Source organism: Anarhichas minor, unplaced genomic scaffold (assembly GCF_050575085.1).
Source record: "Anarhichas minor isolate MPS153535 unplaced genomic scaffold, ASM5057508v1 ptg000041l, whole genome shotgun sequence".
In the NCBI taxonomy this organism is placed as follows: Eukaryota; Metazoa; Chordata; class Actinopteri; order Perciformes; family Anarhichadidae; genus Anarhichas; species Anarhichas minor.
Genome location: NW_027466487.1, coordinates 1494706 through 1520142, shown reverse-complemented (window position 1 = coordinate 1520142; position 25437 = coordinate 1494706). Strand labels below are relative to the sequence as shown.

At 41.3% G+C, this 25437-nt stretch overlaps 5 protein-coding genes across 5 annotated transcripts; all 5 read right to left on the bottom strand.

Annotated features, from left to right (window-relative positions):
• Positions 1-1942: 1942 nt before the first annotated feature.
• LOC142969596 (chemerin-like receptor 1) lies at positions 1943-4379 on the bottom strand. Its single transcript, XM_076109576.1, has 2 exons — positions 4351-4379; positions 1943-3696 (listed from the first exon to the last, which is right to left on the bottom strand). The coding sequence occupies exons 1-2, from the start codon at positions 4358-4360 to the stop codon at positions 2600-2602; spliced, it is 1107 nt and encodes a 368-aa protein (XP_075965691.1). The 5' UTR covers positions 4361-4379; the 3' UTR covers positions 1943-2599.
• Positions 4380-7708: 3329 nt separating this feature from the next.
• LOC142969597 (chemerin-like receptor 1) lies at positions 7709-11093 on the bottom strand. The gene is made up of 2 exons (XM_076109577.1): positions 11065-11093; positions 7709-9462 (listed from the first exon to the last, which is right to left on the bottom strand). Exons 1-2 carry the CDS (start codon positions 11072-11074, stop codon positions 8366-8368), a joined length of 1107 nt encoding a protein of 368 aa, XP_075965692.1. The 5' UTR covers positions 11075-11093; the 3' UTR covers positions 7709-8365.
• Positions 11094-13454: 2361 nt separating this feature from the next.
• Positions 13455-15238, bottom strand: LOC142969595 (chemerin-like receptor 1). Its single transcript, XM_076109575.1, has one exon. It carries the CDS (start codon positions 15048-15050, stop codon positions 13914-13916), a length of 1137 nt encoding a protein of 378 aa, XP_075965690.1. The 5' UTR covers positions 15051-15238; the 3' UTR covers positions 13455-13913.
• Positions 15239-16792: 1554 nt separating this feature from the next.
• On the bottom strand, positions 16793-18912 carry LOC142969609 (chymotrypsin-like protease CTRL-1). Its single transcript, XM_076109594.1, has 7 exons — positions 18867-18912; positions 18617-18720; positions 18443-18522; positions 18267-18348; positions 17942-18122; positions 17636-17766; positions 16793-16954 (listed from the first exon to the last, which is right to left on the bottom strand). The coding sequence occupies exons 1-7, from the start codon at positions 18910-18912 to the stop codon at positions 16793-16795; spliced, it is 786 nt and encodes a 261-aa protein (XP_075965709.1).
• A 719-nt stretch (positions 18913-19631) lies between these two features.
• Positions 19632-24689, bottom strand: hsc70 (heat shock cognate 70). The gene is made up of 9 exons (XM_076109562.1): positions 24547-24689; positions 22936-23140; positions 22630-22835; positions 22175-22327; positions 21547-22102; positions 21191-21393; positions 20881-21079; positions 20364-20596; positions 19632-20143 (listed from the first exon to the last, which is right to left on the bottom strand). Exons 2-9 carry the CDS (start codon positions 23138-23140, stop codon positions 19925-19927), a joined length of 1974 nt encoding a protein of 657 aa, XP_075965677.1. The 5' UTR covers positions 24547-24689; the 3' UTR covers positions 19632-19924.
• Positions 24690-25437: the final 748 nt, after the last annotated feature.

Genomic DNA, 25437 nt, shown 5'->3' with positions numbered 1-25437 from the left:
AACATTAGCCAGACTAATTAAAGTCCATAGTGGTCTCAACCACTTTCAGGTTTTACTGTATTCAACACACAAGTACTGGAGAACACAGCAACCTAGAGTAGCCAGAATTACATTTGATATTCAATATGACTCATTCTTTTGAAATGCATGTGTTGTAATATTGCTGACTTGATGGGCAGTTACTGGAAGTTAAATGGTCAGCAAGTATTTAAGCAATAACACATTTGTCAACTACAGCACATTTTGATTGAGGCAGAAGTGCTGACAGTAGTTTGATCAAGATGACATACACACCAGATGAAGAGTGAAGGAATTGTTTGCCTTTTTAGGTACACAGTTTGGCTTGGTCTACTCTACGTCTGTGGTCCATTGACATTTGTAGGTCTGCAGCACTGCCCATTGAAAGGAACTGTTCCGTAGTATGTGCTCTATTGGTTTACAAAGAGTTAACTTCAGAACAGAGACCTTTTGAATTTCAAGTGTCAATGAAGGGCACCATTTGGATATGAGAAACATAAAATTTGAAAGACTACATTTAAAAAGGACTTTTCTATTTCTTCTAGGTTTGTCTTCTTATCAGTTAGGTGTCAGGTGATACTCAATGCACAAGACCCAGAATAAATGCAGGCCTGAAGGGATGGAGTTTATTATAGCGATATGCGTAAAACATAGTAGATTATACCAAAATATGTAGGCAAATTATAATTATACCACCGCTACACACATAGCAATTTACACCAAATCAAAACACTCAAGTTAAAACACAGCAACCTAAGGTAGCTCAAACAACACAATAACTCACACATACAAGATGGCTACTCAACTACTCAGCGTCCCTTTAATACAGCTGAAAGCCCCACAAGAAAAAATAAAACAGAAATTGTCCCCTTAAGTTGATTGGTTGAAGGCACACTAAAATAGAACAGGTCTGGGCAAAGCACTGGTTGGCTCCTTTAATGTCTTGGATTGATTAAAAACTAAAAGACTAAACATATGTAATGATAAATAATATACCTTGCCAGACTGGAACAATCTCCTCCCCCAGTGAGACAGATGTAGGTGACAGAATTTTTAAAGAACCATGTTAATATTGTATTAAAAGGACTAAGAACTATGTTTAAACAGCTCTGATCTGCTTGAGCATACCTTATTTCTCAGCTGTTGTGCCTCAGCAATGACTCCCAAGTTGTAGTCCCTCACCAAACAGGAAGAATCTAACAAATAACACATTCTTTGTAATAATTATTTAACAAATCATTAATTTCGTACTATAAAATTAACAATATGTCTTTTGGCTCATATATGAGCTAAAATAAATATTGTATGGTTAGACAATTTCACTAGTAAAATCATGCTTTAAAGATTTTTTCTAAGGGATCCTACCAAATCAAACACCAATCAAAGGCTGGCCTCAGGTGTGTGTCAGATTCTGGTGTTTCATTTTCATAGACTCTGTTCCTTTCTTAAGTCCTTCCTGGGTCCTAGTGCTAGACCTTTATGAGTTTCCTATCAACAACTAATTCAAATTTTCGTCAAGAATGCATAATAGAGGAGTCAGTGCTGTTGTGATATCAGAAGCTTTTATGTCCCAAATTGAGGAACGCATACAAAGTGTCCTTATGTGCACAAGATAGTTAATGACTAGGAACCATCCCAGTTCATTTGCTGCGAGACAGTATACAACAAAAATAGTTTTTTAATGAGATAAGAAACAATATACTATGAATAAGTGCGTCAAACAATCATGGTTCATGGTGGTATTTTCTTCTTCATTTCCTTGTTGTGAACTAATACTTTTGATTTACGGTGTGTTTTCAAGTAATCTGAGAGTGGTCTGATTTACAAAGTGCGTTCCTGTCAGATAGGTATCCTGTAAGATAAAACACTGTCTGGTGAGCAGTGTGCATTAGTGTATGTCATGTAGAAGGAAGAGAACATCTCATCAAAATTAAGTTTTTATTCACTGTATTGAAATGCGTATAGCTCAATCATTAAAGCTCAGTCTTGTGTGACAGTCTCATGGACAATTAACCCTTGAATAACTATGGGTAAATAAGCTGGAGCATCAAAAGCATACAAAGATAAACATACAACTGATCTCTTCATCATGTTGATCATAGGCATTTCTATATCTGGTGTATTGAAGGTTACAGTTTCATGGTACAATATAAATCATTGTTACAAAAAAAAAGAACTTGATATTTCCATCTTAAAGCCACAGCACACCCACACAGGTGTTTTCAATTATTCTGGCTGATTAGACCTGAGATATTGGGAGCTGTGTGATGTCATCAAACTGCATGTACTAGTAATAAAAAGGTGAAAGTTGTAACAGGTGCAACATAAGTAACAAGGGAGTCAATGAGGATGTTTTATCAACCATAATTGAAAACACCTGATTGCGAGTATTAGTCGCTGTAATCCAAAATAAACCCACTGAAATCACACATAGCAAATATTTTAACAATTTATTTTCTATTCACAGATGTACTGACCGAATCAATTCAACATGTCATTTGTAACAAACATGTTTGTGCTCTTCTTTTCTCCCTAAGTTTGATATGGACACATTAGATTTACACGTCCTGTGATGGCAGTCCTAATCAGTGCTCCCCGTCTCTCTCTCTCTCTCCACAGTGATGACCACTTTGCTTTCTTCTGAGTTCAAAGAAGTGGATGTGCCTTGCCTCTCCACGGGTGCAGTAGAGTCAGACTTCCGGGTTACCCGAGAAAAGTGTGACGACAAGCTGCGAGAAGACATGAGTGACAAGTGGTCCTCTGCCAGCGCACTCTCTAGGACAAAGCATATGGACTGCTTGAGCTTCTTCTGGAATTCATCACACATGAAAACATAGAGAATGGGGTTCAGGCAGCTGTTCAAAAAAGCGAGGCTATGAACCAGAGGACCCCCAATTTGAGCAATCTTCCTGAGATCTGGGTTAGCCTGGGCATTTAATTCTATTATATAAATAATGTGTAATGGCAACCAGCAGATGAAGAATGCCACAATGATAGCGAAAGTGATTCGGCGAGATCTCTGTTTCCTGGTCGTCTGCATGCGCCCTGTACGAACACCTATGGCCACATAAGAGACCAATATTACCAGGAAAGGGATGAGGAAGCCCACGACAAAGCGAAACATGTAGAGACTCCAAAATGGTGTGGTTACAAAATAAGAACAGTAAAACTTCTCCTCTATGAACACAAGCTGCCGAAATGTGACATCAGGGGTGCTGCAGACCGCAGCAGTCATCCAGATGACAGCGCATATGACCTGGGCTTTGCGAACGGTGCGCTTGTTGTGTGCCCACACCACCACCCAGATCGACAGGCAACGGTCCAGACTTATGGCTGTCAGAAGAAAGACACTTGCAAACATGTTGACTAAACTCACAAAGTGGAAGAGGTTGCACATGAATTGTCCAAATTGCCATTGGTGCTCCTGAGAGATAGAAATGATCTTGAAAATCAGGAAGGCTGTAAAGAGGAAGTCAGCCAGAGCCAAGTTGAGAAACCAAACTGAGTTGACTGTTCTCTTCATCCTGCAGCCTGTCACATAGATGACCACACCGTTGCCCAGAGTCCCAGCCATAAATATCACGCAGTAGAGGACCAGGACCACCATTTGCACAGTTTTTTTAACCCCATCTAATCCATCTGGTTGATGCGCAGGCGCAGGCACAGTGGTGATGTTATCTATTGAAAAAAAAGAAATTTGTGAAAATACAGACATTCATGAAAGCCCATTTCCGCCAGCAAAAACAAAAAAAATGAGGTTACAAAAAAGAAAATCAATCAATCAAAATGTATTTGTATAGCACATTTTAAAATACAACAAAGGTTGCCCAAAGTGCTGCACATACAGTAGATAAGCAGTCATATAATCAAAGACTGGATTAATAACAGTAAGTGACATTAAAATCAAGACAAACTGACAGCGGAAATGGGCTTCCATAGTATCTTCAACACAATCTGCAATATGCAGTGAGAAACAGATCATTTAATTACTTTTATAACCAGAAAGCATAAATGATCTGTCTTTATTGACTGTATGCTAGTTGGTAGGTTTTACTATTTTGTGTGAGAATGCTTCCGTCCTGGTACATATTCTATAGTAACTCCCACTTTAGTCTTAAGTTGGATAAAGTAGTCATATAGTACTTTGTACTAAATTGCAAGTTAACCTTTAACCCATTGACTCAATTGTTGTTGTGCCCAGAAAATATTACCTATTAACTAAATAATATGGTTTATGCATCCTTATTTCAGATCCGTTTGGTAAGAAAAGATATACCACCTTTTCTGTTTATGCAATCTAAAAGCAATGCACTTATATGAAAAGTATCTTACCAGTCAGCATTTTCCTGGTGCAGCGAGAGTCTGTCTGTATTCTACATTGATCTCTATCTGGTTCTGCTTTTATTCAATTTCTCTTTGAATACTCCTCCTCCTCAGTTCAAGCAGCAGCCAATGAAACAGTACTTATAATGTTGTCATGATCTTGCAAAAAGGCATTAAGGCCAAGGACAGGGAGTGGACAAAATAACAAGAACACCATAGAATGTAATGCAATCCAACAGGACCGTATGCAGGACTGCAGGACTGCTTTGAGTCAACGGATTGGGATGTGCTGTGTGGACCACATGGGGAGGACATGCATGATGGACTGCATCACAGAATACATTCAATTCTGTGAACAAACCACCATTCCATCCCGGACTGTACGCTGCTTCCCTAACAACAAGCCATGGATCACCAGTGACCTTAAAGCTTTTCTTAATAAGAAGAAAGCAGCTTTCAGGTCTGGGGACAGGGACGAGCTCAGGAGAGTTCAGCGCGACCTGAAGGTGAAGCTCAGGGAGTGCAAGGACTCTTACAGGAGGAAGCTGGAGGCCAGCAGAACAACGTGAGGGAGGTGTGGACCGGGATGAAGCAGATAACTGGCTTCAAGATTGGAGGAAGACAACCAGGGGGCAAACAAGCTAAACTGTTTCTTCAATATTAGTTCACAGCCCTCATCTGTCTCCTCCACACCCCTCACCTCACAAACACCTCTGCAAACACTTCTCCAGTGCATTCAACACCATCCAACCACTGCTGCTGAGTGAGAAGCTGTGGGTGGGGGTGGGGGGGTTAACGCGTCCACCGTCTCCTGGATCACTGACTACCTCACAGGCAGACCACAGTTTGTCCGACTGGGCAGTGTGCTGTCTGATACGGTGGTCAGTGATACTGGAGCCCCACAGGGAACTGTTCTGTCTACCTTCCTGTTCACCTTGTACACCACTGACTTCCAGTACAACTCAGGGTCATGCCATCTGCAGAAGTTCTCTGATGACTCTGCAGTGGTCGGGTGTATAAGGGACGGATGGGAGGAGGAGTACAGGGCAGTAGTGGATGACTTGGTGGAGTGGACCGGTAGAAATCACCTGCTTCTGAACGTGGCCAAGACCATTGAGATGGTGGTCGACTTCAGGAGGAAGACGACGGCTCCACAACCGCTGAGAGTTCTGGGAGAGGATGTGGACATGATGGAGGAGTACAAGTTCCTGGGTTTCTCCATCGACAACAAACTGAACTGGAAGACCAACATCAACGCTGTGTACAAGCAGGGGATGAGTCAACTCTTTTTCTTGAGGAAACTCCGATCCTTCAACGTGTGCAGCAAGATGCTGGAGATGTTCTACCAGTCTGTTGTGGCCAGTGCACTGTACTTCTCCGTAGTCTGCTGGGGGAGCAGCATTGGAGCCAGAGACACCAACAGACTCAATAAACTGGTTAAAAAGGCCGGCTCCATCATTGGCTGCAAACAACACATTCTGGAAAAGGTGGTGGAGAGGAGGACTCTGAATAAACTATTATCCATAATGAATAACCCGGACCACCCTCTCCACCACCTCCTGCAGGGACAGCGGAGCACTTTCTCCAACAGACTCATCCAGCTCCGCTGTCACAAGGACCGATACAGGAGAACATTCCTGCCCACTGCTATAAGACTTTACAACAATCACCTCTGGCCAAATCATCATTCACTTGACAACAACATCGCTACACTGTCTTTGCACTACTGTTTAGTTTATCTAGTTAGTTAAATTAATACCATTCTATCTCATTGTACTGTATATATTGTGCATTTTTTATTTTACTTAATATGTTCTACTTTGTTATTTTATTGTATATATTGTGCATTTTTTATACTTAATATTTTAACTTTTTTTTTTACTCTGTCACTTTGATGGCTTAGTATAGTTTTTGCTGCTGTAGCGAACACATTTCCCCTTGCGGGATGAATCAAGTATATATCTATCTATGATCTGAAAATTACGTGAGCTGAATGAGCATCATTCAGTCTCAATAGAAGTTGAAGTCAGCTTTACAAGGGTATTATTTATTGCAAGACTCTTATGTTTTATATTTCTTAAATTAAAAGTTTTTGTTTTCAAACCCCCGGTGGCTATCTAACTCAAAACCTCTTAAACTGCTTTTCATTAGTTTTTTGTAGCATCTTTGTTGTATGCTGCACAGTCCTGCTTTTCACCTTTCCCCCCCAATTACACATACACTTGTCCTACACACACACACACACACACACACACACACACACACACACTACACAAAGACTGTGCAACACGCCATGAAAACCAACACTGGTGTTATTAAAAGTTATACGATCACTGTGATTAGTGGCCAGGATGTTGCACCAGATGTGCAACAGTCTGGTCGATCCAGCTTCGCAGGACACACGAGCATACACTGCAGGGGTGCGCACGTTGCAGTTCGAGGTACCCCAGGACACGATACCTATAAGGGACCACGCTCCACTGGTCTCACAGACCAGAGGGCCACCAGAGTCACCCTGAAATGAGACAAATGTGTATCAAAATGGCTTTTAAGAGCATGCATGGGTAATCTAATAGAATACAATATAATTGACATTGCTTGATATTAATGCATTGAGATTAGGTTCTGTACAGCTTTATACAGGATGTGGGCTGGCGTTGCGTTACTGTAAAATCAACACAAAAACAGGAAACAGATATGCAGCAAGAACATTGTTGAGTGAGAAGATAAAACACTATTTAGTGACACTAACTTTAAATTCAATGGTCTGATTTACAAGTCCATACATGAAATCTCTGCATTTAACCCATGCTAAGCATTAGGAGCAGTACAGCAGGGGCTGTAAAGCGCCTGGGGAGCAACTTTGGGTTCAATATCGAGCTCAAGGACACTTGAGACATGCAGACAGGATGAGCCCAAGATCGAACCACCAACCTTGTGGTTAATTCAAATTTTTGTCAAGAATGCATCATAGAGGAGTCAGTGCTGTTGTGATATCAGAAGCTTTTATGTTTCAAATTGAGGAACGCATACAAAGTGCCCTTATGTGCACAAGATAGTTAATGACTAGGAACCATCCCAGTTCATTTGCTGTGAGACAGGATACAACAAAAATAGTTTTGTAATGAGATAAGAAACAATATACTATGAATAAGTGCGTTAAACAATCATGGTTCATGGTGGTATTTTCTTCTTCATTTCCTTGTTGTGAACTAATACTTTTGATTTACGGTGTGTTTTCAAGTAATCTGAGAGTGGTCTGATTTACAAAGTACGTTCCTGTCAGATAGGTATCCTGTAAGATAAAACACTGTCTGGTGAGCAGTGTGCATTAGTGTATGTCATGTAGAAGGAAGAGAACATCTCATCAAAATTAAGTTTTTATTCACTGTATTGAAATGCGTATAGCTCAATCATTAAAGCTCAGTCTTGTGTGACAGTCTCATGGACAATTAGCCCTTGAATAACTATGGGTAAATAAGCTGGAGCATCAAAAGCATACAAAAATAAACATACAACTGATCTCTTCATCATGTTGATCATAGGCATTTCCATATCTGGTATATTGAAGGTTACAGTTTCATGGTACAATATAAATCATTGTTACAAAAAAAAAGAACTTGATATTTCCATCTTAAAGCCACAGCACACCCACACAGGTGTTTTCAATTATTCTGGCTGATTAGACCTGAGATATTGGGAGCTGTGTGATGTCATCAAACTGCATGTACTAGTAATAAAAAGGTGAAAGTTGTAACAGGTGCAACATAAGTAACAAGGGAGTCAATGAGGATGTTTTATCAACCATAATTGAAAACACCTGATTGCGATTATTAGTCACTGTAATCCAAAATAAACCCACTGAAATCACACATAGCAAATATTTTAACAATTTATTTTCTATTCACAGATGTACTGACCGAATCAATTCAACATGTCATTTGTAACAAACATGTTTGTGCTCTTCTTTTCTCCCTAAGTTTGATATGGACACATTAGATTTACACGTCCTGTGATGGCAGTCCTAATCAGTGCTCCCCGTCTCTCTCTCTCTCTCCACAGTGATGACCACTTTGCTTTCTTCTGAGTTCAAAGAAGTGGATGTGCCTTGCCTCTCCACGGGTGCAGTAGAGTCAGACTTCCGGGTTACCCGAGAAAACTGTGACGACAAGCTGCGAGAAGACATGAATGACAAGTGGTCCTCTGCCAGCGCACTCTCTAGGACAAAGCATATGGACTGCTTGAGCTTCCTCTGGAATTCATCACACATGAAAACATAGAGAATGGGGTTCAGGCAGCTGTTCATAAAAGCGAGGCTATGAACCAGAGGACCCCCAATTTGAGCAATCTTCCTGAGATCTGGGTTAGCCTGGGCATTTAATTCTATTATATAATGAATGTGTAATGGCAACCAGCAGATGAAGAATGCCACAATGATAGCGAAAGTGATTCGGCGAGATCTCTGTTTCCTGGTCGTCTGCATGCGCCCTGTACGAACACCTATGGCCACATAAGAGACCAATATTACCAGGAAAGGGATGAGGAAGCCCATGACAAAGCGAAACATGTAGAGACTCCAAAATGGTGTGGTTACAAAATAAGAACAGTAAAACTTCTCCTCTATGAACACAAGCTGCCGAAATGTGACATCAGGGGTGCTGCAGACCGCAGCAGTCATCCAGATGACAGCGCATATGACCTGGGCTTTGCGAACGGTGCGCTTGTTGTGTGCCCACACCACCACCCAGATCGACAGGCAACGGTCCAGACTTATGGCTGCCAGAAGAAAGACACTTGCAAACATGTTGACTAAACTCACAAAGTGGAAGAGGTTGCACATGAATTGTCCAAATTGCCATTGGTGCTCCTGAGAGATAGAAATGATCTTGAAAATCAGGAAGGCTGTAAAGAGGAAGTCAGCCAGAGCCAAGTTGAGAAACCAAACTGAGTTGACTGTTCTCTTCATCCTGCAGCCTGTCACATAGATGACCACACCGTTGCCCAGAGTCCCAGCCATAAATATCACGCAGTAGAGGACCAGGACCACCATTTGCACAGTTTTTTTAACCCCATCTAATCCATCTGGTTGATGCGCAGGCGCAGGCACAGTGGTGATGTTATCTATTGAAAAAAAAGAAATTTGTGAAAATACAGACATTCATGAAAGCCCATTTCCGCCAGCAAAAACAAAAAAAATGAGGTTACAAAAAAAGAAAATCAATCAATCAAAATGTATTTGTATAGCACATTTTAAAATACAACAAAGGTTGCCCAAAGTGCTGCACATACAGTAGATAAGCAGTCATACAATCAAAGACTGGATTAATAACATTAAGTGACATTAAAATCAAGACAAACTGACACAAATCACACAAAAGTGACATGTTAAGGCCAGGGAAAATAAATAGGTTTTTAAAAGGCTTTTAAACATTGGTAAGGTGGATGACAACCTAATAATATGAAGGGGAAGGTTGTTCCAGAGCTTAGGGGCAGCAACAGAGATGGACCGGTTGTCATTTTTGTTTTCGGAACAACTAAAAGCTGTTGGCCGAGAGATCTTAGTGAGCGAGGTGGTGTATATGCCTGCAGCAGGTCAGACAGATAGACTGGGGCGGCGCCATTTAAACACTTAAACACTTAAAAACAAATAACATTTTAAAATTAATTCTGTACTCTACTGGTAGCCAATGAAGGGATTTTAAGATCGGTGAAATGTGTTCACGTCTGCGAGTACCAGTTAAAAGTCTCGCTGCAGAGTTCTGCACCAACTGAAGGCGTGATAGAAATGTTTTGCCGGTTCCAGCATACAAATAATTACAGTAGTCCAGTCTGGAGGTGATAAAAGCATGAATAACTTTCTCCAGGTATTTTGAGGATAGAAAGGCTTTGACCAAAAATAACTTTGAATTATGAATTATGAATTCTTCGGACGAAATTATGAGATAGAAAGTCGAAATTATGAGATACTTTAACACAACAGTCATAGAAGCAGCTCTTTGGCAGGTTACCCTACATTTGACATAGAAATGGATTGTGAGTACATTGAAGACTACTTTAAACGTGGCTTTACAACACATCAAATACTTCACGTGGGATTGTACTCAGCAAACGCACCCTTGAAAGGATTTTAAGCAAGAAGCAGCTCTGGAGTAGAAAGAATAAAACCGATGTGGCAACCTTCATTGAACAGCAACAGGAAACATTTGGTCAGTGTCATGGTTACATGGATGCAGCAAAAGTGTTGGTGCATTTTTTTATTTTTTATTTTTTGTACTTTTTTCCGCCAACAAAAAAAACAACTTTAACTTTGACTTTTTTTTTTGCTAGCGGAAATGGGCTTCCATAGTATCTTCAACACAATCTACAATATGCAGTGAGAAACAGATCATTTAATTACTTTTATAACCAGAAAGCATAAATGATCTGTCTTTATTGACTGTATGCTAGTTGGTAGTTTTTATTATTTTGTGTTAGAATGCTTCCGTCCTGGTACATATTCTATAGTAACTCCCACTTTAGTATTAAGTTGGATAAAGTAGTCATATTGCAAGTTAACCTTTAACCCATTGCACTCAATTGTTGTTGTGCCCAGAAAATATTACCTATTAACTAAATAATATGGTTTATGCATCCTTATTTCAGATCCGTTTGGTAAGAAAAGATATACCACCTTTTCTGTTAATGCAATCTAAAAGCAATGCACTTATATGAAAAGTATCTTACCAGTCAGCATTGTCCTGGTGCAGCGAGAGTCTGTCTGTATTCTACATTGATCTCTATCTGGTTCTGCTTTTATTCAATTTCTCTTTGAATACTCCTCCTCCTCAGTTCAAGCAGCAGCCAATGAAACAGTACTTATAATGTTGTCATGATCTTGCAAAAAGGCATTAAGGCCAAGGACAGGGAGTGGACAAAATAACAAGAACACCATAGAATGTAATGCAATCCAACAGGACCGTATGCAGGACTGCAGGACTGCTTTGAGTCAACGGATTGGGATGTGCTGTGTGGACCACATGGGGAGGACATGCATGATGGACTGCATCACAGAATACATTCAATTCTGTGAACAAACCACCATTCCATCCCGGACTGTACGCTGCTTCCCTAACAACAAGCCATGGATCACCAGTGACCTTAAAGCTTTTCTTAATAAGAAGAAAGCAGCTTTCAGGTCTGGGGACAGGGACGAGCTCAGGAGAGTTCAGCGCGACCTGAAGGTGAAGCTCAGGGAGTGCAAGGACTCTTACAGGAGGAAGCTGGAGGCCAGCAGAACAACGTGAGGGAGGTGTGGACCGGGATGAAGCAGATAACTGGCTTCAAGATTGGAGGAAGACAACCAGGGGGCAAACAAGCTAAACTGTTTCTTCAATATTAGTTCACAGCCCTCATCTGTCTCCTCCACACCCCTCACCTCACAAACACCTCTGCAAACACTTCTCCAGTGCATTCAACACCATCCAACCACTGCTGCTGAGTGAGAAGCTGTGGGTGGGGGTGGGGGGGTTAACGCGTCTCCTGGATCACTGACTACCTCACAGGCAGACCACAGTTTGTCCGACTGGGCAGTGTGCTGTCTGATACGGTGGTCAGTGATACTGGAGCCCCACAGGGAACTGTTCTGTCTACCTTCCTATTCACCTTGTACACCACTGACTTCCAGTACAACTCAGGGTCATGCCATCTGCAGAAGTTCTCTGATGACTCTTAGTATAGTTTTTGCTGCTGTAGCGAACACATTTCCCCTTGCGGAATGAATCAAGTATATATCTATCTATGATCTGAAAATTACGTGAGCTGAATAAGCATCATTCAGTCTCAATAGAAGTTGAAGTCAGCTTTACAAGGGTATTATTTATTGCAAGACTCTTATGTTTTATATTTCTTAAATTAAAAGTTTTTTTTTTCAAACCCCCGGTGGCTATCTAACTCAAAACCTCTTAAACTGCTTTTCATTAGTTTTTTGTAGCATCTTTGTTGTATGCTGCACAGTCCTGCTTTTCACCTTTCCCCCCCAATTACACATACACTTGTCCTACACACACACACACACACACACACACACTACACAAAGACTGTGCAACACGCCATGAAAACCAACACTGGTGTTATTAAAAGTTATACGATCACTGTGATTAGTGGCCAGGATGTTGCACCAGATGTGCAACAGTCTGGTCGATCCAGCTTCGTAGGACACACGAGCATACACTGGCCCACTGGTCTCACAGACCAGAGGGCCACCAGAGTCCCCCTGAAATGAGACAAATGTGTATCTAAATGGCTTTTAAGAGCATGCATGGGTAATCTAATAGAATACAATATAATTGACATTGCTTGATATTAATGCATTGAGATTAGGTTCTGTACAGCTTTATACAGGATGTGGGCTGGCGTTGCGTTACTGTAAAATCAACACAAAAACAGGAAACAGATATGCAGCAAGAACATTGTTGAGTGAGAAGATAAAACACTATTTAGTGACACTAACTTTAAATTCAATGGTCTGATTTACAAGTCCATACATCAAATCTCTGCATTTAACCCATGCTAAGCATTAGGAGCAGTACAGCAGGGGCTGTAAAGCGCCTGGGGAGCAACTTTGGGTTCAATATCGAGCTCAAGGACACTTGAGACATGCAGACAGGATGAGCCCGAGATCGAACCACCAATCTTGTGGTTAATTCAAATTTTTGTCAAGAATGCATCATAGAGGAGTCAGTGCTGTTGTGATATCAGAAGCTTTTATGTTTCAAATTGAGGAACGCATACAAAGTGCCCTTATGTGCACAAGATAGTTAATGACTAGGAACCATCCCAGTTCATTTGCTGTGAGACAGTATACAACAAAAATAGTTTTGTAATGAGATAAGAAACAATATACTATGAATAAGTGTGTCAAACAATCATGGTTCCCGATGGTGGTATTTTCTTCTTAATTTCCTTGTTGTGAACTAATACTTTTGATTTACGGTGTGTTTTCAAGTAATCTGAGAGTGGTCTGATTTACAAAGTACGTTCCTGTCAGATAGGTATCCTGTAAGATAAAACACTGTCTGGTGAGCAGTGTGCATTAGTGTATGTCATGTAGAAGGAAGAGAACATCTCATCAAAATTAAGTTTTTATTCACTGTATTGAAATGCGTATAGCTCAATCATTAAAGCTCAGTCTTGTGTGACAGTCTCATGGACAATTAACACCCACACAGGTGTTTTCAATTATTCTGGCTGATTAGACCTGAGATATTGGGAGCTGTGTGATGTCATCAAACTGCATGTACTAGTAATAAAAAGGTGAAAGTTGTAACAGGTGCAACATAAGTAACAAGGGAGTCAATGAGGATGTTTTATCAACCATAATTGAAAACACCTGATTGCGAGTATTAGTCGCTGTAATCCAAAATAAACCCACTGAAATCACACATAGCAAATATTTAAACATTTTTTTTTTCAATTCACAGATGTACTGACCGAATCAATTCAACATGTCATTTGTAACAAACATGTTTGTGCTCTTCTTTTCTCCCTAAGTTTGATGTGGACACATTCGATTTACACGTCCTGTGATGGCAGTCCTAATCAGTGCTCCCCGTCTCTCTCTCTCTCTCCACAGTGATGGCCACTTTGCTTTCTTCTGAGTTCAAAGAAGTGGATGTGCCTTGCCTCTCCAAGGGTGCAGTAGAGTCAGACATCCGGGTTACCCGAGAAAAGTGTGGCGACAAGCTGCGAGAAGACATGAGTGACAAGTGGTCCTCTGCCAGGGCACTCTCTAGGACAAAGCATATGGACTGCTTGAGCTTCTTCTGGAATTCATCACACATGAAAACATAGAGAATGGGGTTCAGGCAGCTGTTCAAAAAAGCGAGGCTATGAACCAGAGGACCCCCAATTTGAGCAATCTTCCTGAGATCTGGGTTAGCCTGGGCATTTAATTCTATTATATAAATAATGTGTAATGGCAACCAGCAGATGAAGAATGCCACAATGATAGCGACAATGATTCGGCGAGATCTCTGTTTCCTGGTCGTCTGCATGCGCCCTGTACGAACACCTATGGCCACATAAGAGACCAATATTACCAGGAAAGGGATGAGGAAGCCCATGACAAAGCGAAACATGTAAATACTCCACAATGGTGGTGTATGTTCAAAATAAGAACAGTAAAACTTCTCCTCTTTGAACACAAGCTGCCGAAATGTGACATCAGGGGTGCTGCAGACCGCAGCAGTCATCCAGATGACAGCGCATATGACCTGGGCTTTGCGAACGGTGCGCTTGCTGTGTGCCCACACCACCACCCAGATCGACAGGCAACGGTCCAGACTTATGGCTGTCAGAAGAAAGACACTTGCAAACATGTTGACTAAACTCACAAAGTAGAAGAGCTTGCACATGAATTGTCCAAATTGCCATTGGTGCTCCTGAGAGATAGAAATGATCTTGAAAATCAGGAAGGCTGTAAAGAGGAAGTCAGCCAGAGCCAAGTTGAGAAACCAAACTGAGTGGACTGTTCTCTTCATCCTGCAGCCTGTCACATAGATGACCACACCGTTGCCCAGAGTCCCAGCCATAAATATCACGCAGTAGAGGACCAGGACCACCATTTGCACAGTTTTTTTAACCCCATCTAATCCATCTGGTTGATGCGCAGGCGCAGGCACAGTGGTGATGTTATCTATTGAAAAAAAAGAAATTTGTGAAAATACAGACATTCATGAAAGCCCATTTCCGCCAGCAAAAACAAAAAAAATGAGGTTACAAAAAAAGAAAATCAATCAATCAAAATGTATTTGTATAGCACATTTTAAAATACAACAAAGGTTGCCCAAAGTGCTGCACATACAGTAGATAAGCAGTCATATAATCAAAGACTGGATTAATAACAGTAAGTGACATTAAAATCAAGACAAACTGACACAAATCACACAAAAGTGACATGTTAAGGCCAGGGAAAATAAATAGGTTTTTAAAAGGCTTTTAAACATTGGTAAGGTGGATGACAACCTAATAATATGAAGGGGAAGGTTGTTCCAGAGCTTAGGGGCAGCAACAGAGATGGACCGGTTGTCATTTTTGTTTTCGGAACAACTAAAAGCTGTTGGCCGAGAGATCTTAGTGAGCGAGGTGGTGTATATGCCTGCAGCAGGTCAGACAGATAGACTGGGGCGGCGCCATTTAAACACTTAAACACAAATAACATTTTAAAATTAATTCTGTACTCTACTGGTAGCCAATGAAGGGATTTTAAGATCGGTGAAATGTGTTCACGTCTGCGAGTACCAGTTAAAAGTCTCGCTGCAGAGTTCTGCACCAACTGAAGGCGTGATAGAAATGTTTTGCCGGTTCCAGCATACAAATAATTACAGTAGTCCAGTCTGGAGGTGATAAAAGCATGAATAACTTTCTATAATGTTATCTATTGAACAAAAAAATAAATGTGAAAATACAGACATTAGTATCTTCAACACAATCTACAATATGCAGTGAGAAACAGATCATTTAATTACTTTTATAACTAGAAAGCGTAAATGATCTGTCTTTATTGACTGTATGCTGGTTGGTAGTTTTTACTATTTTGTGTTAGAATGCTAGAATTATATGAAAGTATCTTACCAGTCAGCATTTTTCTGGTGCAGCGAGAGTCTGTCTTTATTCTAAATTGATCTATCTGGTTCTGACTTTACTCAATCTGTCTTTGATTATTCCTCCTTCTCAGTTCAAGCAGCAGCCAATGAAACAAAACTTCTTCTGTTGTCATGATCTTGCAAAAAGGCATCAAGCCAAGGACAGGGAGTGGACAAAATAACAAGAACACCATAGAATGTAATGCAATCCAACAGGACTATATGATCTGAAAATTACGTGAGCTGAATGAGCATCATTCATTCTCAATAGAAGTTGAAGTCAGCTTTACAAGGGTATTATTTATTGCAAGACTCATATGTTTTATATTTCTTAAACGAAAAGTTTTTTTTTTCAAACCCCCGGTGGCTATCTAACTCAAAACCTCTTAAACTGCTTTTAATTTGTTTTTTGTAGCATCTTTGTTGTATGCTGCACAGTCCTGCTTTTCACCTTTCCCCCCAATCACACATACACTTGTCCTACACACACACACACACACACACACACACACACACACACACACACACACACACACACACACACACACACACACACACTACACACAGAATGTGCAACACGCCATCTTATCAGGCTGACATGAATGTAAAACATGAAAACCAACACTGGTGTTATTAAAAGTTATATATTTTATGGATCATTTCTCACACATACACCAAACAAAGCAGTACATGGTTGCTGCCATTCAAAGCCAATAGAAATAGTAGGACCCTTGTGACAGCTTATATTGATGCTGTGTAGAATCACTCATTGATCTCTGTGATTAGCAGGATGATGCACATCTGCATTGACGATTTTCTTTGTATGCATGTTAGTTGGAAGCAACAGTCTGGTCGATCCAGCTTCGTAGGTAGGACACACGAGCATACACTGCAGGGGTGCGCACGTTGCAGTTTGAGGTACCCCAGGACACGATACCCACAAGGGACCACGCTCCACTGTTCTCACAGACCAGAGGGCCACCAGAGTCCCCCTGAAAAGAGACAAATGTGTATCTAAATGGCTTTTAAGAGCATGCATGGGGTACTCTAATATGATAGAATTGACATTGCTTGATATTAATGCATTGAGATTAGGTTCTGTACAGCTTTATACAGGTTGTGGGCTGGCGTTGCGTTACTCTAAAATCAACACAAAAACAGGAAACAGACATGCAGCAAGAACATTGTTGAGTGAGAAGATAAAACACTTTTTAGTAACACTAACTTGAAATTCAATGGTCAGATTTACAAGTCCATACATGAAATTGTACCTCTGCATTTAACCCATGCTAAGCATTAGGAGCAGTACAGCAGGGGCTGTAAAGCGCCTGGGGAGCAACTTTGGGTTAAATATCGAGCTCAAGGACACTTGAGACATGCAGACAGGATGAGCCTGTCTGCATGACCACCTTTAACCACCTTTAACCACCAACCTTGTGGTTAAAGGACGACCTTCTTTATCCTTTATCATTTGTTAATCATTAACTACTAATCCCTAAGGATGACTTACATTTGTGATACATCAGCAAATAATTTGTCATTTACAAATGTATAAAATGTCATCATTAATTCATAATGAATAATTGGTTTATAACCAACTTGATTTGTTGTTCAATTGTTGTTTTGAAGAATAAAAAAACAAACTGCATTTCAGGCGTTGAAATGGTTGTTACCTGACAGGAAGACACTCCAGAAGCACCAGCACAGATCATGGCATCACTGATTCTGTTGTAACCCCAGTACTGCTTGCACTGATCAGGGGTGAGCAGAGGCAGGGCAGTCTGCTGGAGGTAGCGGGGGCTTGCTGAGAACGGAGAAGAAATGGAAGTGAGGCTATAGCTGCATAAATAAATATTCTACATTGTAGGGAAGTACGGTGGATATTCAGCAGTGCCTTTATAGTTTTCCTTTGTGGAAATGGAACATCTGTTTGTGTATTTACCCTGTGTGTAAGACTTATAAAGTAATCGCTCACTCACAGGTTTGGCCGGTCCTGCCCCACCCAGTGGTGACACATGTGGTTCCATAGGGGATGTTGTTGCTGGAGGAGGCCAGGCACACAGGAGACACACGGGATGACATCTGCACTGGGGACGACAGCTTCAGGAGGGTGATGTCATTGTTGAAGTTCTGGGCGTTGTAGTACGGGTGAGTGATGGCCTGGATGGAGACATGAGCATATATCATTAGCAAATATAATGTCATTTTGTAATGACAAATCTACCCAGGAAATGTCTAATTCAATGTAAGAATCACATTCTTTTGAAGTAAAAGAAAGCTTGTATGTGTTATGGCGTTGCTTACCCTGGAAATTGACTTGACCTGAATTTGCTCACTATTGCTCTGACGATCATGTTCTCCCAGGATAACACGGTGGCTTCTAGAACTGGTGGGAACAAAAACAGACAGAGGAGAGATCCCAGAGATGGCAATGTTGGGCTTTTGCTCATGTGGATGTGGGACAACTCAACATTACTTACGAGACACGGCAGTGAGCGGCAGTGACAACCCAGTACTGGTTGATCAGGGATCCTCCACAGAAGTGGAATCCACTACCATCCTAGAAGTGACAACATGCATATTCTTTATGAGATTTTCTGAATTATACAAGGGGTTGAGATTGTAGCGATTGGAAGGTCCATAACTTAGGTTACCTGAAGAGAAACCTGCCAAGGCCAGGACCCAGACACCGCATTCTGCCCATTTACAATCTTGTTGTATCCACCCACTTGGGGCCTGATAGTAGGTACTCCACACCCTGAGGCCAAATCACACAATTGAAAATGTATCTGCTTGTCCCACAACAGGGCATATATACCAGGAATACTGTGCATTGTTTCTTTTACAATATAATTGAAATGCTCTTCAGATTATGCATCTGTTGGTAAACTGCCAGTCACTCACCCAGTGCAGAGACCACAAGAGCAAAACAACTGACAAGGAAGAACATGGCCACGTCTCGATCGTGATTCACGACTGTCAATTGTGTGGAACATTGGTTTTTATATGTTTCTCACGCACACTTGACCCCAGCCCCCCCCCCCCCCCCCACAAACACACACACACACACACACACACACACACACACACACACACACACACACACACACACACACACACCAATGACTGTAATAGGCCTGGGAAAAGAACATCTGGTGATAAGCACACAAGACGACTCATAACTTAAATATTAATCCACTTAGTCTTATGCTTGTTTGCTTTTGGCAAACAAATAGTTGTGTAATCATTCCATTGGTAAGAAGCAACAACACTGCCCCTTGTTATTACTCTGAAAACAAAAAAGTAACATTTTACAACCCATGCGTTCTTTAATTAATGTTAAGGTAAAGCTGTATAAGCCCTTGCTTTCATCCTTTTTTCACACATCAGTGGAAGAAAGATTGTTTTGCAAGATATTCTTCACTACAAAACCACCTTTTTTATCATACCTTTTTATGTTCCTTCCTGTGTGTAAGATATGTTTACAGGAAAAAAGATATTGATCAAAACCTTTGTGGTTCTGTTCACAGATACCAGTTGTATCTACAAAAAGTGAATACCGAGTTTATGTACTAATGAATAAAGTGTGTATGAGTTATTCAGAAATGTAATGGTATTAAAAGACATACATTCCCAAGAAACAAACAGTACATTATGCCAACTAGCATCTCATTGGTGATCTTTATTGATTTAAATACTTCATGCAAATCATCATTGGTGACAGAAATAATGAAGACAACAAACAGCCTCTGAGTATGTCTTATGTGACTGAATATTTGAAATGCCTATCAATTTTAGTTGCTTAAAATTGTTAAGTTTATGAACAAACATGACAGCAACAATGCAAATCGAAATAAGTCTGCGATCTCATTTTTATTGGATGTGTATTATGGCTAAGTAAATAGCTGTAAGGCAGTAAGTGTATGTTGGGATCTGAGATAAAGACACTGTCAGCATAGTCTTCAGTCGACTTCCTCGATAGTTGGGCCTGAGGAGGAGCCGCCTCCAGCTCCACCAGGGAAACCACCAGGGAAACCACCGGGCATCCCTCCTGGCATCCCTCCTGGCATCCCTCCTGGCATACCTCCTGGCATGCCTCCCTGGTATAGTTTGGAGATGATGGGGTTGGACACCTTCTCCAGTTCCTTCTGCTGGTGATCGTACTCGTCCTTCTCTGCCATCTGGGTAACAGAAAGCACAAATAATTCACTGTCACAGAAAACTGGGTGGGTTGTTAATATATTGTTGTTGTCTATTCAATGAAAATAATGTGAAAGGGACGTTGGGGATTTGCTTCACATTGTTTACATGATTGAGGACACCTCTCTGCTTTCACAATGTGAGCAAAAGAGGAACCTTGTCTCTCATCAAGACTCATAGTTCAGTAAACAGTGATTTTACCTGGTTCTTGTCCAGCCAGGCAATGACTTCGTTGCACTTGTCTACGATGGACTTTTTGTCCTCAGGGCTGATCTTGTCTTGGAGCTTCTCGTCCTCCACAGTGCTCTTCATGTTGAAGGCCAGAGACTCAAGGGAGTTCTTGGCTGTGACCTTCTCTCTCTGGACCTCGTCCTCAGCCCTGAATTGCTCTGCCTCCTGCACCATCTGCTCAATGTCCTCCTTGCTCAACCGCCCTATGAAATAAATTAAATACGAAGCTGTGTACCTTCTGTGCAATATGTGTTTATTTTCTATGTTCATGTGTAGCAATTCAGAATCAGAATCAGCTTTATTGGCCATGTATGCGTACGCATACATGGAATTGGACTAAAATTGGACTAAAAATATAAAGACAAGGACATTAAAGACAACAAAGTAGAACAGAGAGACTAAGCATAAATATTTGACATTTAACTACTATTCTCCAGCTGTGCTACATCAGCTTCTGATTTAATACGTATTTAACATGGTTCCCTACCTTTATCATTCGTTATGGTGATCTTGTTCTCCTTTCCAGTGCTTTTGTCCACTGCAGACACATTGAGAATGCCATTGGCATCAATGTCAAAGGTCACCTCAATCTGAGGGACACCTCTGGGAGCAGGTGGAATACCGGTCAGCTCAAACTTGCCCAGGATGTTATTGTCCTTGGTCATGGCTCTCTCACCTTCATAAACCTGAAAACAGTTACTCAACTTAAATTGTTTTGCATCAACATACACTTTCAGGAGTAATTGTAATACACTGGGACAGCAATGGAGAGTGAACTGTTATTTGTCTAGAACTACCTGAATAAGCACACCAGGTTGGTTGTCTGAATAGGTGGTAAAGGTCTGGGTTTGCTTGGTGGGAATGGTGGTGTTCCTTTTGATAAGGACAGTCATTACTCCTCCAGCTGTTTCAATTCCCAGGGACAGGGGCGTGACATCCAGCAGGAGCAGGTCCTGTACATTCTCAGACTTATCACCAGCCAAGATGGCTGCCTGCACAGCTGTGAACAGTTTCAAAATGGTGAAACTAATGCCATAACAACAGGAACGCTTCAATATAAACCACTTAATCATGTTAGAACAACAGTGTTTATACTCAACTAGTAATATGACCAGAAAATGAGTATAAACCTAAATGCTGTAGAGAGACCCACCTGCACCATAGGCCACTGCCTCATCAGGGTTGATGCTCTTATTGAGCTCACGGCCATTAAATAAGTCCTGCAGCAGCTTTTGAATCTTGGGGATACGTGTGGAGCCACCCACCAGGACAATGTCATGGATCTGGCCCTTGTCCATCTTGGCATCCCTCAAGGCCTTCTCCACAGGCTCGAGGGTCCCACGGAACAGGTCTGCATTGAGCTCTTCAAAACGGGCTCTGGTGATGGAAGTGTAGAAATCTACTCCTTCGTAGAGGGAATCGATCTCAATGCTGGCCTGAGTGCTGCTGGAGAGGGTGCGCTTGGCACGCTCGCAGGCTGTGCGTAGACGACGCACAGCTCGCTTGTTGTTGTTGATTTCCTTTTTGAACTTGCGCTTGAACTCAGCTATGAAGTGGTTAACCATCCGGTTGTCAAAGTCCTCACCCCCCAAGTGAGTGTCTCCGGCTGTGGCCTTGACCTCAAAGATGCCATCCTCAATAGTCAGGATTGACACATCAAAAGTACCACCTCCAAGGTCAAAGATAAGGACATTACGTTCACCGCCAACCTAAAATAAATAGTAAGAATTACTAATAGGAACATAGAAGATGTTAATGTTTGTATTTTGTTAGTAAGTCACCTTTTTGTCCAGGCCATAAGCAATGGCTGCAGCAGTGGGCTCATTGATGATACGCAGCACATTAAGCCCAGCGATGGTTCCAGCATCTTTGGTGGCTTGACGCTGGGAGTCATTGAAGTAGGCAGGAACTGTGACAACTGCATTAGTGACAGGCTGGGAAGACAGTAAGACCGTGAGTCAATAAATATCATTTGTGTTCAAACTATTCTACTTTTTAAAATATGTCACCACATTGCAAACATGAACAAGGCACTAATAGAGACTTTTCTCACAATGTGTTTTGAGGCAGAGGAAGTGCTTGCTATGATTCTGAGGTCTTGCGTTTGAGATTCTGTTAAGTGTAACAGTTATAAATACTAAGTACTTTTCCTTGACAGTTACAGCTTGTCACTGACACCTTTTTAAAACCGAACTACCCTTGGTCATTTTGAGATTGTACTCTTATTGTCATCTACCTTGCCGAGATAAGCTTCAGAGATCTCCTTCATCTTGGTGAGGACCATCGAGGACACCTCCTCAGGGTAGAAGGTCTTTATCTCACCCTTGTATTCAACCTCCACCTTGGGTTTGGTTGAATCATTCACAACCTTGAAGGGCCAGTACTTCATGTCTGACTGCACCACAGGATCATCAAACTTACGACCGATCAGACGCTTAGCATCTGAAGAAGATTTAAGAGAAAAAACAAGACACTGTAAGTCACATGTTATTTTGGATCACTGTTTCTGAGCCTGTGGCCTTTTGGGTGTTGCAGTCCTCACCAAATACAGTGTTGGTTGGGTTCATGGCCACCTGATTCTTGGCAGCATCTCCAATCAGTCTCTCAGTGTCTGTGAAGGCCACATAGCTGGGCGTGGTCCTGTTTCCTTGGTCATTGGCAATGATTTCCACTTTGCCATGCTGGAAGATGCCCACGCAGGAATATGTGGTTCCCAGATCAATGCCTACTGCTGGTCCTTTAGACATCTTACATAAAAGAAGCAAGATGAAATAAATATGTTAGTGATTGCAGCCCTTTTTGTTATGGACAGTAATCCCAGATTAGTGTATGTGTTCATCATAACTGAATAAAGTTTTTATAATAATATTTTGATGTTTATGATAGTAATGTTTTGTACTTGGACTTGTGTTTCCTTGCAGTATTATTCAATCAATGTGTACACACCTGCACTCCACCCATGTATACCCACTGTGTATCTACAAAGATATGCCTGACCCTGTTACATAAGTCTGTGCAAGGCCACATGAGGCTCAGTTGGTGGAGTGGTAGAGGAGCATCCATGGCGTAGTTGCCTTAACCACCTCCTGACACTTGAGAGCAAACGATTGGTGGATGTTACACTGCCCTTTAATTCCCTCTCCACACTGTTTCACTCTCCGCTCCTCCCTCGGTAACATTCAAGCTGGTGAAATGTGATGTACTGATCCTGGAATAGTGATCTGTGTGTCTATGTTCCGACAGCTGGCTCCAAATAGCTTACCGTTACTATAATAAGCATCAGCGTATGGCAATGAATGGAAGGTAGGCTAAAAATGAACAGATCATTTATCAGTGACTATAGTAGGCAAGACTGGTTCCCATTAAAACAGATAGAACCACAGCTTTGAGGTGCAGTAACTCGTGTTTGATTAGTGAAGAACTCAGCAAAAGCTTCCTGTTGCTACCGTTCAGCAGACTGAGGCAGGATATTAAACCTTTTTAGAATTAATATTACACCAAATAACAACAACAAAACTGACTTATTTAAGTTAAAAAATCTTTAGATTATCTTTCTTTCCTCTACATGCTTAACGGGTGACAGTTGAACCATGTTCCCTATAATTCCCCAGAACAGCTTCAACTATTTCGGACTATTGAATTATCACTTGTTATCCAGTTGTGTAACATAGAGCAGGAAATGCTGACATGCTAAATGTTGACAGCGTTGCTTCACTGCCTGTCCTACGCCTAATTCTAAAAGACTTCATATGCAGTACAAAAAATATATTTTTTGAACATGAATATAACAGCACTGTGGCCTGTGGCAAAGTGATGCACACATGCAGGCAGTTTGTATTAGATTCCGTCTTAGCCATTTGGTATAGTTAATGCTATTCAGCGTCCTTTGGTTGAAGCAATCCCGAAGATCCAACTGACACTGTTGGGAAATGGAAACAAATAATCCCAAAAGACATTTTTGTTTACTGGACAGTCACTCGACTGTGTGGTTCTTCTTACAGATTCTGCTTCAACTTGTCATGCTACTGTTTGACAAAAAACATGCAAGCCTATTATTTGGGAAAACCTCTCAAGTTGGCACATTAAGCTTTCAAAGCAGCAAGCAAGACGGACTATGAAGCCAGGCGGAGTGCAATGCTAATTAAGGGGTTACCTTGTGCTGTCAGATGTTCAAGACTTGAGAGTTTACTGAGTTTTCGCCTAGCACACAACCCTCCTGAGTTTAAAGAATCTCCTGAATCTTTAATGAAACTCTGGCACAGGAATTTCCTTCGCATTAATAAAGTTCTGTTTTAACTTGTCTTATCCTATCCAGAACTCCTTTCCCTCTCCTGGCGGGCGGACCAAAAGGACGAGTGTCTCTGCTCCCCAGTGTATATAGAGCACTGTGCATGCAGGGAAAGCCCATCAGGGTGTCAGGTGACTCCACCAAGGAAAATTCTAGGCCCATGTGTCAGCTCATTGACTGGATTTCCTTGAAAGAAAGCTTGCTGTTGTTACATCTGTAACCCTCTGCCAGTTGAGCAAAACAAACTAACAAGTTCAATTAAAAATGGATCACTATAGTGTTACATTTCTCAAAAGAGTTTTTAACCATTATGAACATCTCTGGATAGCCTAAAACTTCTGGAATCATATAGACAATCAATGTGCCCTTTGTCTGAAACAGATGTTTAAGGGCCTCAAAACTCAGCCAGATGTTAAAACCATTTGCATTTTAGAACCTGAAATAGATCGATCACAGTATTTGTGAGGTGGCTGTGGCTGAGGAATTTAGAGCAGGTAGTCCATTAATCACAGGGTTGGAGGTTGGATCCACAGCTCTTCCGGTTCACACTCCACTTGATAATGTGTCCTTGAGCAATACAGTGAACCATGCTCTGCTGCTGTTGGCGTGTGTGAACGGGTAAATAAGAGGCAAAAATTGAAAAAAAAAGCTGTCTACGTTAATGCATGTATAGTAAATGTAGTCCATCCACATGGACTAAACTACAATATATACACTGTATAGATGAATATAATAACTGTGGTGACAGAAACTCAT